The 15,589-nt window shown below is 37.6% G+C and overlaps 1 protein-coding gene across 1 annotated transcript in view; it reads right to left on the reverse strand.

Annotated features, from left to right (window-relative positions):
• The window catches only part of LRMDA (leucine rich melanocyte differentiation associated), a 1,038,159-nt gene that overhangs the window by 201,215 nt on the left and 821,355 nt on the right, over positions 1 to 15,589 (reverse strand). Inside the window, exon 6 of the mRNA XM_087431992.1 lies at positions 4,041 to 4,125. Coding sequence (XP_087288118.1) covers positions 4,041 to 4,125 — 85 coding nt within the window. The remainder of the gene's footprint in view (positions 1 to 4,040; positions 4,126 to 15,589) is intronic.

Here is a 15,589-nt window from a genome sequence, read left to right on the forward strand (position 1 = left end):
AGGGGACATTTCCAGGCCATGCCTCTTCCTGCACGTTCTCTCCTCTTTCCTCTAGCACAAGGCCACAGGTTAGTCCCACCTGCACTTGCTTCCTAGGTCCTTTGTGAAAGACAAAGGTCAGGAGTGGCCTGGGAATCGAGGACACAGAGCTTTGATTCTTTTTTCCTTGCCTCTGTTGCTGAGTGACTCAGTCTCTCCAGTGATCCTTGGTGTCTTTCTCTAGTAAATGGGAATAATAATATCTACTCTCTCCACTTTATAGGGTTGTCTTAAGGATAATTTGGTCTATATTCTAACTAGAAATGTTTTCCCCAAAAGACACAATGGTCATAGAAATGTAAATTATACTTCTAACAGCTACCAGATAAAGAGTGGCAATACATGGCATGCAGGGGTATGTCGTGTGCACACAGCGTATTTAAAGACATTTCACCAGCAAACATTTCAACATTCCTCATAACGTGGATATCCACTGAGAAAATAGCATGTAGACTGCTACTAGGTAGCAACTGAGATCACTGACACAGCCCCATGCCCCCCATACTCAGAAGACACGCTCAGACCTGGGACGAAACTCGCAGAAAAATTTCAGGTGAACTAGTCTATAACCATGTGTATACCACAACCTACATCTTACTGAGAGTCCAGTCCCTTCTTTAAGAACTTCTGTTCTAGTAAAATAATTCCATTAGTTGCTACAATTCATCCTATTCCCTTCCTACCATCAAAACATCAAAGTTTGAAAACTATGACATTATAATTAGCTACTTAGAAGTTATGCAGTGTGGCTAAATGCCGTCCAGCAATGACTCAAGAGATATGGCTCCCACCCAGGATGATTTAGGTTTCTGAAAGCAAGAGTGGAGTTCTGAGGTCCAAAGAGCGGGCCTTTCCCTTCAGTGTGTGCTCACCCCCAAAGGAAGACGGGTCTCCTTTCTTAGATGCAATCAAGTTACCTCGCAGAGATATCCAAGTTACTGCCTTTCCCCTGGGTTTCTATCACTCATCATTTACTGAACAAATATTTATTGAGCTCCGATTAAATAGAAAGCCCTGTGCCAGGCACTGCAGATACAGTGGTGAGCAAATAGACACAATCTCCTCCACTCCCCACAAGAGGTTATAGCCTATCTAGAAGACAGTCCCTGAACAGAGAAATCTGACCTAATATGAATGTGTAGGGTGGAATCAGAGGAGTCCTCCTTGGAGCTGTGATATTCAAGCTGACACCTGAAGAATGAGTAAGAGTCAGTGATACGAAAGAGAAGAAGGATTAGACTCTGTACTGCTCCTCAGGGAGCTTCTATTCATGAGGAATTTAAGACGTACATATACCTGACCTCTATCATACAAAGTAGAATATGAACACTTGCACTAAGGAGATAGAAACAAATATTATACGTACCTCAAGAAAGCGAAAAAATCAATATACATAAGATCAGAAAAAAAATCATGCAGGAAGCAACAAGTACTGTGCATTACTATCCCTACGATGTATGGATTATCTGTAAATTACAGATGGAAAAATAGAGTCCCCTTCTCCTGATGATTATTCTGGGCCAGGCTTCCTTTGCATTCGAATCTACAGTCCTTAGGACATGAATCTTGGGCCTATCATACTCGATATTGGAAGTTACATAAAAGGACAAGCAGAGGGAAAATGGCATGTATAGAAAAATAGCAATTTTCACATGAACTATTGCCCGCCAGTTTGTGTAGTTGTTCGTGTGGAATGAAAAGAGATTGGGAACTGGATGAATCAAAAATTATTTACAAATAGAACTTCCACTTAGGATTTTATAGACCAAGTTTCAGCCGTCATGGAGGATTTCACTTGGGAAAGAATTGACGCAATCCGCCTTCATGGTGTGAATGTATCTCTCTGGATGAGTGTTTATAAGCTGTTTCCATGAAGGTATTAACAAATGACACTCAAATAGTTTGGTGATTTATATGATCAGAAATTTAGAATAATTTCTTTAACTTAAATATAAAAAAACAAGATGGCATTAAGCGGTTTCATTCTGGGTGTTGAAAAATATGGCTTTCCCCATTTGTCATTGTGTGATTCATGCCAAGCTGAACTATATCAGGCTCATCCTTTCCCTATGTAGATTAGTCCAATGATAATTCAGCCTTAATGAGCCTCTTTGGCTCTCTTTTTTCTGGTCTCCTCATAACCATAGGCCCAAAGACCTGACCATCATTTCATGATGCTGACTTGCTTTTTCAACTTCCAAGTCCTTAGCACTGATCAGGCAACCAGTGCATTAAATGTGTAGGGGTATTCCTGAGTAAAATTGAGACATCTGTTGTTGGCTCCCTTTAAATAACATTTTTCCCATTGATGTTGGGCTCTGAGGTGCCTGTTTTCACTCTAATCACCTTAGGCATTTTTTCATATTCCAAATATTACTTAAAATAGCTTGAAAACTTATTGTCTTATATTCCATTTCTTCAAGGTTCAGATTTTTTATTTTACTGTTATAATTACAGATGATCTTTGTCCTGTTACTGATGATTATCATTTATTTTATCATGTCCTTCTCTTGTGAAATATCAACTGCATGGCCAGATCAACTTTTACACGTGGGCTTGAGGGCTCTGAGACTTCATTTCCTATGCAGTGTAACCAACCGGCTATAGAGTAAAATTATCCTCATTCAAATACAAGAAACCAATAAATAAATCCAAGAGGATATGATGCTAGGGTTAGTTTGTTATTCCTTCTACATATAGTATTATTATTTGCCCAGGGGAATTAAAAAAAAAAAACGATCTGTAAAGGGATATGTTCAAAACCTTCATAAGGACATTCAGCAAGGGAGACCTGTCCATTTCCCTCAAAATATAACATGCTAGCAGCTATTTTTATTTTACCTGCCTTTGAGAAAAATTGATTTTCACAAAATTGACACTTAATGAACAGAGTCACAATTGAACTCTAATTGAACCAACGTATATTTAAACGTAGAAAAGTTCTGCTGTGCCCAGACATCAAATACGCAACACAGGTCCAAGTCACAGACACCAGGAATCCTGCATTACCCTCTTGATCATTTCCTGCAGAATATAAATATGCCATTTGCCCAGAGCCCACATGTCTCCTTAGAGAGCCAGCTTTACCACTTTCTGGGCATCTCTACAGCCTTTTTTCCTACCCACCCATCCTGCACTGTAGCTGGGAATGACAAACCTGGAACAGTCCTTATTCAGTGTCCCCTGCATGTACAAGGGAAGTTTTCTGCTCAGGGAAATGATGTTTAAAGTAGGTAATGCCCTCAATCTAACCCTGTTCTTACTTACCCTTGGAAGGTAGATTCACAATTAGGAAAGGTGGCTGTAGTCATAACCAAGATAAAATGGGGTAAACAACTGATACCACATGGCCTCTTCCTGCCCTAACCAATTTCAACAAAAGTGATCACACAGTCCTTGGCCTAAGCAGCCAGCTTAGGGATAAGGCATTTTAAAATTATATTCCATGCATAATCCAGAAATGGCAATAGGAATTCAAGGTTTTGGAAGAAATGGGTGAGCCAAATTAATGTTTCGAGGATCAGAGAATTCAGGGAAATCTGCGCATTGACTCTCTCCAACATTGCCAGGCAAACTGGAATTCCTTTTAGTTGTAATGTAGAGTTCATTCATTTTGAAATTACAGATTTAAACTATTTTACTCCCAAACAATGATACTTTTACAAACATTAGTGAGTTTCCCAACTTCTCTCCATCACTTTTGCTGGAGGTAATGATCTACTCAGTAGTTTTTAAGTACTATAATCTCTTTATTTAAAGAAAAAAAATCACACAACTATATTATTCCATGGATTTATTTGCCTTCCCAGTAGACTGCCACTAAATTCTGTTTAATATGAGTTGAAATTGCTAGGTTTGACAGGTATGGTTTTCTCATCAAGGACTTGAAAAGCACTGTGTTCCTTCTAAAGTGCCGAGGCAGCAGTAATGAGCCCAGAGCTTTGCACAGCCAAGTGTCCCTCCCTGCAACCACTGAGAGCCATAAAAAGCTGAGTTTCTACCTCGGTGACTGGTGAGTTCCCTGGAAGCAGAAGGCAGGGGTGTGTAGTGGCACTCTGGAGAGGCAGCAACGCTGTCACTGGAAGCCTGTGTGATAAAAGCAAATGGCAACATGAAGCAACACCAAACACTAAATATCTTCGTTTACCAATCATGTCTGCTTGGGATCTGGGTTTGAAGAAAATATTATTGACCAAGACTCTTCTTAGGAAGCAAGAGTTGTCTCTGTTGAGATAATATTCTGGTAAATATAGGGTAGAACACAAAGCTTTGAGGGGCCCTGGTACAGGTGGAAGGCTCTGAGACAAGGGGACGGTTTGTTCATTGTGCTAAACCGGGAGAGGGAGGAGGAAAAGAGAGAGGTTGAAGGCAGGAAATGCTGCAGACTTCGATTTCTGTCACAGGCCTTCTTCCAGTAATTCCCACAGAGTAAATACTCACTGTGAGCACATTTCTACGGAAACCAGCAAAGAGGCTGAGGTTTGCCCCCAGGGTAGATGGGAAAAACAGGGCTGGTTTACGTGGGCCCAGTGGCATGGAGACAGAGAGCAGTTGAAGACATAAGACTCAGCAGCATGAAGTGACAGAAGAATATGAACCATTGCAGACTGTGCAACCAGGGTTCTCAGTTTAACAATAGCACTGAGAAACCCATTTGAAATTCGAAATATATGTAATGGTTATCAACAAAACTTTGCCATTCCAAGGCCTAAAAGAAAATTATATGAAATATATCTACGAAGATGCTTTTTTATTGTATACATACAGCTCTTTAGCCATCAAACTGTATATGGTATGACCCAGGCTGCTAATGTTCTCTTTTCCTAACTCTGCATCCAGGGGGGCTAAGGCAAGAACAAAGGACTAAGGCCGTAGGGTCAGTTGTCACTCAGAACCAATGACCAGTATGTCACATTCAGTGTGGCTCCCGATAGCAAGAAGTATCACCACTGCAGCTCTTACTGAGACTTCTAAATCAAATGCTACTTTTTTTTTAATATCCAAAAAAGAACATCTGCTAGGATCAAAATCCTAAGCTTACAACCTTTCCAAGCTTCATGAAAAAGTAAATTTTATTAATGCTACATTTTTCTTTCTGGGACAGGAAATACATTCTATGGGATATATTTGCCCTGCAGGCCTTTTCTCTGAAGAGATTATCTACATTATAGGAATCAAAACTAAGTAGGAGATTAGACCTACTTGCTAGAAAAACCCTTTAAACTCTGTTTCTGACATTTGAGATGTTTGATTAAGCAGCTTTCAGTGGAGACTTATAGAAAGTGTTCTGAATGGTGCAAAATCAGAAGCTCTGTCCCTAAGGTAGAGACATATTTCAGGTAGCATTACATCACTCCAGCTCCAAGGGAAATATATGGTGTTTAAAGCTTGATCCAAGGGTATTGGGTCCAGAAAGATAAAAGTTCAATCACCAAGAAAAATGTCTTAAAAACTTGCTAAATACTACCATCATTAGATATTTAGGATGCTGCAACAATGCAGGAGTCAGAAATTAGATTAAAATTCAAATACTAGAGTCACCACACGTTTCTCCATTTGGCATTCAAGGTCTCCTGTAATCCTTATATGATAAATGAGACACAATGACAGTGTTCTAAATATGGTGTCTTTTCAATGCTTGAGGTAGGATGTATGGGGTGGGGGTATGGGGTCATCCTTCCACGAATCTACCATACTTCTTCCATAAGAGGTCATAGCTTCTCTCTCTGTCAATGTTTCTGCTCCATCTCTTTGCTAAAAAAGCCTAAAATTCCAACATGAGTTTTAGGTTGCTCTATTGTGATATTTCTTAGTACTTTTAATCTCAATTTGGGCTGTTGACAATTTGATGACAGCTTTTCCTAAAATTACTGGAAGAAACTACCTTTCAGCAAATACCTCTGACTGGGCAAAACATTAGAGTTTTGCAACCAAGGGTAAAATAGCTACTAGTTTTATTTCCAATTGTAGTCAAAGCAGAAATTGTGTGGCTTGAGTTCTGTTTTACAGAATGCCTAGCATTTAATTACTTTTCTGCTCAGTGTCCATTTATAAACTCAAGTCATGGAAAAGAATATAAGAAAAGAACCATTTTGCAAACTACGTCTTTTGGTGAGACTTCCATGGCTGGATGTTTAGGAAAACTACTATAAATCAAGATTCTGACTACCAGTTCTTTGACTTGGCTTTTATTAAAATTAAGCCCATGTGATCTTTTCAATAGCGATGTACACACTTGTTCTCTGAGTATTATGCTGAGAAGCACGATTCAGAAAAGCACAATTATCATATGAAAAATATACACAAGACAATGTCTTAAATTTGCACTCTACCTGCCCAAGAATGAAGAACTCCCCCTTGAAACCGAAGCCATAAGCCATGGTATATCAAGTATGAGATAACAGAAACAGAAGTGGAAAAATTTAAATAATGTTTTCTTGTACCTGGATTAAGAAGATATGCCTAAAATGGGAATACGGAAATTTGGGTAAATTTGAATCATTAGAACTACAAATTTGGGTAAATCTGAATCATTAGAACTACAAGTATTCTCAAATCTTTGAGTCTTCTCAAATTTCCTAACTACCTATGTCACAGAATTATATTTCAACATTTTACTTTTTAAATCACTCCTGTTAGAAGATATTTGTAACATCTACAATAAAATATTACTAACTATAACACATATGTCCCTAAATAAATACAAATATAACAGAAAAATAAACAAAATAAATGTCAGGTAATTCTAACAAATATTTAGTCAATAAATAAAAGAGAAGATGGTAAAATTTACTAGTCCTAAAGGCAAGGCAAATTAAAACAACAAGATACAATTTTTCCACCCATCACATTGGCAAACTTTTTTAAGTCTCACAATAACACGAGCTATAGAGAACAAAAGGAAACAAAACTCTTACCCTTTCATCCCTTGCCAGTGGGAATGTACATGGGTTCAACCACTTTGGAGAGTAATTTAGCAATATCTAATAAAATTTGAAATTGGTATAGCAATTCCATTTAAAATATATACACTATGGAAAATTTCACTCAGGTCTGTAAGGTAAAACATAAAACAATGTTTATTGCAGCATTATTTACAATAGAACAAGTTAGAAATAATTCAAATGTCTGTCTATGAGGAAAATGGATAAATAAAATGTTGTATATTCATATGATGGAATAATATTTAGCAATAAACCTGATTTATACATCTCAATTTGAATAGGTCTAAAAACTTAATACAGAGTGAAAATGCAAGCTGCAAAAAGATAAATGTAGTGTATAATTTATGTAAATATACCGTACTTTGCATGTGTGTGTGAAACCATCTAAAATTTATATAAGTTGTACACTAAATTCACAAAAATGGTAGCCTATTCTAAAGGGCAGAGTAATAGGACTGGGGCTAATGGGATGGGGGGAGGTTCAATATTATATATAAGGTTCCTTTCTTTTATTTAAAGACAAGACTTGAAACAAATATGTCAAAATATTAGAAAATACAAATCCTGTATAGTAGTTGTATGTGCTCATTATTTTTTAACTTTTCTACATTTTGAAATTTCCTCTTTGATCCATGCAGTCCTATTGATACGAACTCATAATTAGAGGAAATTTCCTATAACAATTTTCCAGTACTTGCATGATATGGATTAAGGCCATCTCTGGTTGGCTTTTTGTGATGAAATATCCCACTTCTGTTTCTTCTAAAGATACTGACTATGACAATAGAATGGAAAAAGTTGTTAAACAATAGTAAATATGTATTTCCTTCACATCAAAGCTTGAACTGCTCATTCCAGCCTGGTAAGTTTTCCTGCTTAAGATTTGTCAAAGCATCCTGAAGGTTTCTGTGCTCTTCTACAACTCACAAATGGAGAGTTGCTAATAATTTTTTAAACTCACATCAATAATGATAATAATCACTAATATACTGCACTCTGCAATTTCCATAATGCAGGAAGGAAGATAGAACTTTGGCAATCTCATTGGAAAAGAGTCAATGAAAGTACAGCACACTCTACAAGAGACTTGCAAACTGAGAATTTCACTCAGCGGTTACAGAAAACAAACGTCTTCAGATGAATGTATAAAATTCAAGCCCCCTCCCATTGAGTGTGTTCAATGGAAACCTGCATTCCAGTGGATATTTCTGAACATCATGAATGCCCTGAAGGAACATCATACAGACCACAGGAGGAGAGATTTGGCAGGCTTCAAAACAAGAAAGGGGTAGCTACAAAGTTGTTTAATAGCCATAAATCTCCCACTATTTTTCACAAAATACCATCTAAGACCACAGCTCCACAACTCGTTCCCCATCGCTCAGCTCAAGCGGAGCGCTCTGGCATGCTCGCTCACCCCTAAATCATACGCCGCATAAAGTGATCCTGGGTCTGGGAAATTTGTCAGCCTCTTTCAAGTAAAAGCAATCTTCGCTTTTCATCACAATTCATTCCCTGAAACTGTGGTATAAAGCTGACTCTTCTAAAAACATTTATTTTCTCTCATAAGAAAAAACATCACTCATTTAGTTATCAAGTATTTAATAATCACCTACTATATGCCAGGCCCTGTGCTGAGAATACCAAGAAAAATAAAATGAGGACCTTGGTTGCATTCCCAACTCATCAAAAAAAAATATAACCATGATTAATACTGCTTATTAAGAGTTGCTAACTCACAGCATGACCTCCATACTCTGCATCATCACAGAACTTTGTCCCTGATCTCTATTATGACACTTGAACACATGAAACAGTAATTATGTCCTTGCTTGTTTCTTATTCCTACTAAGAGAGAGCTTTCAAGATTAACTCTATTAACTTTCCAAGATTAACTGTAGTATTAACCCTTGTATCCAACATGCTGCCAGAAATCAAAGAGTAAGAAAGGAAGGCAGAAAAGAAGTCAATGTATGATGCTTGGATGAATAAAACATTTTAATGTCAAAGATAAAACTACATACCACAATAGTAATTCAACACAAAAGTGTGAGCCAAATTGCCAGAATCAGAAGTAAAGACTTGGCGGCATCTAAAGGATTAAGTTAGAAGCCAAAAGACCAGCCTGAAGGTAGAAACTTCTGACTTGCTCAGAAACAGGTGAAGGCACCATGCCTTTCAGCATGAAACAAGACAGAAAGCTGCCAGGACAGATGGATTGTGCTGGGAAAGATAGACAGGTATGGGAGCAGGAACAGCCATATCTTGTCCAGAGCCAGAAGCCAAGAAATTGGGAGAAAACAAAGGTAAGGTAGGGATGAGGGTCATTCAGTAACCAAGGGACCAAGAAAGAGCCCAAAGCGCAGAGTCTGGGCAAGAGCTGAGCAGTCAGCTGAGTGAGAGAGATAAAGGGTAATTCAGACCAGAAGTCAGAGAAGGGTTAGGGTAAAGAAGAGAGTTGTGCCAAAGGCGTCTCTGGAACAAGGAAGCCCTTTGAAAGCAAAAGCCTGGAGGTTCCCATTGTTTTTATCTCATCTAAAGGGGGTCCAGTTCTGCCAGTGTTTAAAATGGAATCAGCCTATTTGCAGAAATATTTATGGGAGGAAAGGAGGAAGGCAGGAAAGAAGGTAGGCAGGAAGGAAAAGAACCAGGAATGGAAAAAAGAAAGGAATGGCTATGGCTTGGGCATTTTGTGGGACTTTACATAAATAATCAAATCATAGAATGTAAGAATTATAAAAGACCTTACCAATCATCCAGAGCAGTGGTTTCCAAAATATTTTTCTGTTATTATATAACAGAAGAAAAAAATGAAAACAATCTAAATATTGTGCATTATGGAAATAATCACATAGTATTTGGTTTTATGGTAACCAAATAAAATTATAATATAAAATAGAGAAGTATGCAAAGATTTTTACTACATAATATTAAATGAACACAGTAAATATTAAAATAGCGTATATGCTGTGATTTTTAACAATATTAAATTTGCAATAGGTAAAAGCTAATAAGCAAAGATTAAAAGATTTTTGCTAATGTGATTTGATTTTTTCTTTTTTTTTTTTGTGAGGAAGATCAGCCCTGAGCTAACATCCAATCCTAATCCTCCTCTTTTTGCTGAGGAAGATTGGCCCTGAGCTAACATCCATGTCCATCTTCCTCTACTTTATATGGGACACCGCCACAGCATGGCCTGACAAGCAGTGCGACAGTGCGCGCCCAGGATCCAAACCTGCGAACCCCAGGCCGCCGCACCACCTGGCCGGCCCCTGATTTGATTTTTTAACATTATTTAATCATGTCATTGCTTCTTGCAATTTAAAAAATTTAAAAATGAAAATCCTACCTATATACCAGGGCTGATATGATATAACTTGATGGATATTTTCCATCAAGTATCTTTCCAGTCTCTCCCATCAGAGGGTGAGGAGAAGTGGAAGAAGAGGAGGGAGGGATAGTAGGAGGTAAGGAGGAACAAGAAGGGGATAGGAAAAAAAGGAAGCAGAGTGTGGAACAGGAACTAATATTATTTCTTGAATGCATTCTAAGTGCTAATGGCTTTCCAATGTATGAGGTACGTCCTATTATTACCCTCATTTGAGAAACGAAAAAACTGTGACATAGAAAGGATAAGTAACATGTCCAAGGCTATACAGTTCTAAAGTCCAGAGTGTGATAGAAACCAAGTCAACCTGACCCCCAAATCCCAAGTAGTTTTCCCAGCACCACCCCCTCTCTGCATTGGAAGCCCCAGGTTTTTATGATACTGCTCTCCTAACCATGACTCCACTTTGCCTCACACCACTGTCAGCTTGGCGTTTGTCTGGTCCCTTCTTGTAGGACTATAGACTTCAAGAGCCCAGGAGACAAGACCTAAATTGACAGTGAATGCCTTACAACCCCTAACAAAGCAACTTCTTGAAGCATTGAGAAAGGATTATCAAATGAGAAGGAATTTACTAATAGCATAGGTAATTTTAAAGGCAGAACATCCTATCTATAAACAGTCATCTTTGTCCAAAAAAGTATGATGGAGCACAAGTTAATATTTCGCTGTTAATTATTAACTCTTGCTGATGATTTAGTTTGTGTCGTATATTCAAACATAGAACGTAAGAATGTAATATGTTACAACCTCCAAGTAATGAGTGCATATATGATTGTGTGTGTATCACATTTCTTGATATGCAGGCATTTTAGGCACATTGTTTCATTTAACTATCTCAACAACCTTAAGATATGAGTACCATTATTATTATCATTTTACAGATAAGGCAATTGAGATTTTGAGAGGTTAAATAACTTGCCCAAGAGCACCCAGTTAGTATGTGGGGAATTTGGAAATCCAACCAACACAGCTTAATTCCATAGCCTGAATCTCAACAATTGTAGAATGAACCTGATGCTCAAAGGCGCCTGGCAAAGAAAACCTTCCTGGGTTTAGCACCTATACTAATGCAGGTAATATATTTGTAGTCAGATATGATTTATGTTAATATGCAATATGTTTTGTGGCCTGGCATATAAATAAAACTATTAACTTATTTATTAATAAATAATTGACTATGCAATGTAGACATCTGAGTTCTTCAGATTTCTTTGGCCCTTTGGGGTTGACATAACCAGTGGTGTCTGGAGTCAACCTGTACCACCTCACAAAAACCAACGGCTAAATTTTTTGGAATTTTGTGTCAGTTGTTAAACACAGCCATTACTTAAAATTAAATTATATACACTTACGTTGGATAAATTATATTAAAAGTAAAGGTAATCTATACTAAAACTCATCATTTTCTAATTATTTTACAAAAATTTGCTATTATTCACTCTCTTGAAATTATTTGTGTCTATTGTACCTACATACTGGAAATACTATATAATGATGTGCTACCTCACATCACTCCCCAACTCTTCAGTGATGTTATTCTGATAGCCTCACATCAGCCATGGTGGGAATATTTACAGAAGAAGTTGGCAAATGCTAAAATTAGGGATTGACATTATTTTACTGATTTCCTAAATTTAAGAAAGTGATGGAAAAAAATGTTAATTAGGCAGATTAAACTCAAAAGTATATTGTGTCCATAGCTATTACATTGTGAATAGCACAAAAAAATTGAGGAAATATTCTTTCAATATTCAAAAACCATTATCTGATTCCGTAGAGAAATGGCTCGTGTCATTGACAAGAGTGAAGTTCTGACATAGTAAGAAGGGAAAATAGTTGATATTCATGTCAGAACTACACTTCTTTGTCAATTGCAACCTTAGGTTGGCTGTGGGTAAGAGTTTGGCCAAAATAATCAAAGTATTGTGTAAGAAGCATCCTTCACATACATAAAATTACAGTAAGCTTATGTACACATATATATGCATAGTTTCCCGCTCCCCCAAGAGCTGGTTGTTAAACATTTACCAGCACACCACTACCTATAACCCTTATTAAGTAACATCTAAAATATGTTTGCGGCTACAGAGAAAGGGCTATTTTATGGTCTAGCAATGGAAAGGATAGTAAGAAAAAAGCCAATTAGCTTCAAGGATTCTATCCTTGACTTATTTACAACTTGGATATCCTCTACTTTTCTCTTTCTTATGCTCTGATGCCTTACTGACCAAGATTTAGAGCCAGACTCCAACTGACTGTATGACCTTGAGCAATTTACTTAAATTCTTTAAGCCATACTTTCTTCCACTGTAAAATGGTAATGATGATAATAGTCATGATAATGATGATGATGCTAATAGTTAGAAATAGCTAACTCTTGTTTGTGCTTACGTTGTGTCTGGGACTATACCAAACACTTTCCATGTATTAATATATTCAATCTTCACAACAGTTCCATGAGGCAGTTATAACCCCTACTCCTGTTCTACAGAAGAGGAAAACTGAGGCCCAGAGAAATTAAGTAACTTAACCAAAGTTTCATTTATGTTCTTAGGTTACCAGTATGTGGCAGAGCTGGGACACAAGTCCAGGCAGCTTGGCTCCAGTGGCCACTTTCTTAGCCATTATGATGCTATACCGCCCCTCTTCCCAAGAAAGGTGAAGATTAAATAAGGTAAGAGACAAGGATCTTAGCCTTGCTCATTAATTAGGATTATTTTTACTTCACTCTAATTTTGTATAACATCTTATCTCTTCAACTAGATTTAAGTTTCTTGAGAGGCAGGGCTAATGTTTCACGGCTTCTCCCACTCTTCTTAGTAGCTACGACAGGGACACGCACGTCGTTTGTAATCAAATATTTATTACATGAATGGACACTCCTCCTCACTTATCAAGCAGGAAAGCACTACTTAGATCCCTTCTGATGGTGAAAGTAGTGAGCTCTTTAGCCTAGTTATAATCTGAATTCATCCATAGATTCACCGTATTATTGTAATAGTCTAACTACCTTTAGTAAATAGCTACATATAGCATTTCTCATCTGGGTTTGTAGGGTTGTCTTAGAAATAATATTATGTCACGGTAGTCCCACAGGCTTGATTTATTTTGGCTTAAAAGAAGGAACTTGCCTCATGTGTCTCTCTTCCTCTCACAGTTTTTTATTCTCAAGGGCTGCAGGTCAAGTTCTGTCCTTGGAACCAAAGTAGTTTTCCAAAATGAGGTGGAGCCAGCTCTGTCAAGCTAGGCCAGATATGCTGTCAGTGCCTTTCCCAAATACATCAGACCCTCTGCTTGTAAAAATAAATTGATACCAACGCAAGAAATTTATTAGGAGATGACAGCTCAGTTCATAATGGAAATATGGAGAAAACATCATCCTTCAAAAGTGACAGTTTATCCATCATGCCTCAGATTCCTGAGATAGAAGCAGACAGTGTCACATACAATCCACTGAGGACACGTCTTCTTGGATTTCCTTATGACAGGAAACTCTGAAATAATCCAGAAGAAGGAAAGGACATGTGCTGCCCTTAATGTGCTCAGCCATAAATTTTTAGCATTAGCAGAAGAAACATGTGGCCAAGGAAATGAATGATGGGGGAAATCAGGAGGCCTGGAATTCTCAAACGGCCCCTTCTTTTTTCTCCCAGGTGAAGAACTGGGACAGGGGTCAGGGAGGGTTACTACACCACTGTGAGGGACATCAATACCCTGTTATGTGTAAGCAAAGCCAACAGGTGGCAGGGCACCGCTGCTGACACACCATAGCTGGCTCTGCTTGAGGTATGGGGGCCGGGTCACCTTGCCCCGCTAACTTTCCAACTGTGGTTATTTTGCTTAGCTTGTTATTTGTACTGATAAACTTGAGACAATTTAGGAGGGCCATTTTAATTAGGAATAAATGCAAGGGCATTTGTGGGGATTACAAGAGGCCTGATCTTTGCAGGCTTAATGAGGTGACCTACTCAACTCCATATGAAATAATTGTGCATTGTATTAAAAGCCACTTTGGAAAATATAATCGTGGTAGTAAATTGGGATGAAATGAACATGGTATTAAAGGGAAAAAAATATTCACTGCCAATTTTATGGGGCCTTAAAATATTTATGGTCTAAACTTGCATTCTTTGGAGATTTGCTGAGTGTTGCTAGAACTAGGAAACTTTTTTAATGAGATACATGCATATTTTTTAAATTTACAGATCTTTTTCAGCAAAAATAGAAAGTCATAAATGTGAAACAGAAATCTAAACAAGGCAAGTACGGCCTCAATGTCCTTATATTCTTAATTTACTCTTTATGCTAGAAAAAACAAAGGCATGGGAAATTTCATTTCAATGTGAATAATATGTAAGGAATCTTTGATGTCAGTTTCTGTCTGATTAAGGAACAGAGAACATCAGCATGAATATGATATCCCCAATAAACTGGGTTTTGTTGCATTTGTTGCATTATGTGGGTATGAACAGGATATGGGCATTCTTGGGTTACTTAAACACAGAGTCAAATATAGGGTTTTGATCCACTTTCCAAAATAAATCCCTAAAAGAACAGCAGTCAAATAAATTACATGTTGATCAAGTCCTTATTCATAGGTAACAGTGTTTGAAAAAACACAAGGGAGTCTGTAATTCTTAGACACTGAATCCTTTTTAAATGCTCTCATCCTCTGAAAGAGGCAAATGAACTTCTAATTGTTCTCGTTTGTTTCAGCCAATCTTCCTGATTCCCTTTCTCAAGAAAGACCTAAAATTCTGTTGACGTTACGTGTCCAAATTAAATATATCTGTGTTTCCTTTTGCTCTCTATGTAAGTGCATGCCAGCATGACTTAACATTCATCCAGAGTTTATTTCAATATTAGTGGAAAACAAGCCATTTTTCAGCTTAGTGAATAGCATCAGTGTCTGCCTTTTAACCAAAAATGTGACCTTAAACTTGATGGATCTCACCAGAAGGCACATTTTCAAATTATTTTTCTATTGGAGGTTATGAATATGACTTCCCAAATTATTGTGACAGCTGTAAGGGTAAAGCCCGCATCACAGATACAGCAGCTTTTAAAAACAAAACTCACAAAATGGTAGTTTCATTTGTGAAACAAGAAAAAGAGAATGGAAAAGAAAGCATGAACCACACGGGAGGAAAAAAACAAAAAACCTCCTTTGAGCTTGATGCAACAGAAGAGACTCATGTAAAGCAGCTGAAATTCC

This window comes from Ceratotherium simum, chromosome 6 (genome assembly GCF_057802395.1).
Source record: "Ceratotherium simum simum isolate JZ-2026a chromosome 6, ASM5780239v1, whole genome shotgun sequence".
NCBI lineage: Eukaryota > Metazoa > Chordata > Mammalia > Perissodactyla > Rhinocerotidae > Ceratotherium > Ceratotherium simum.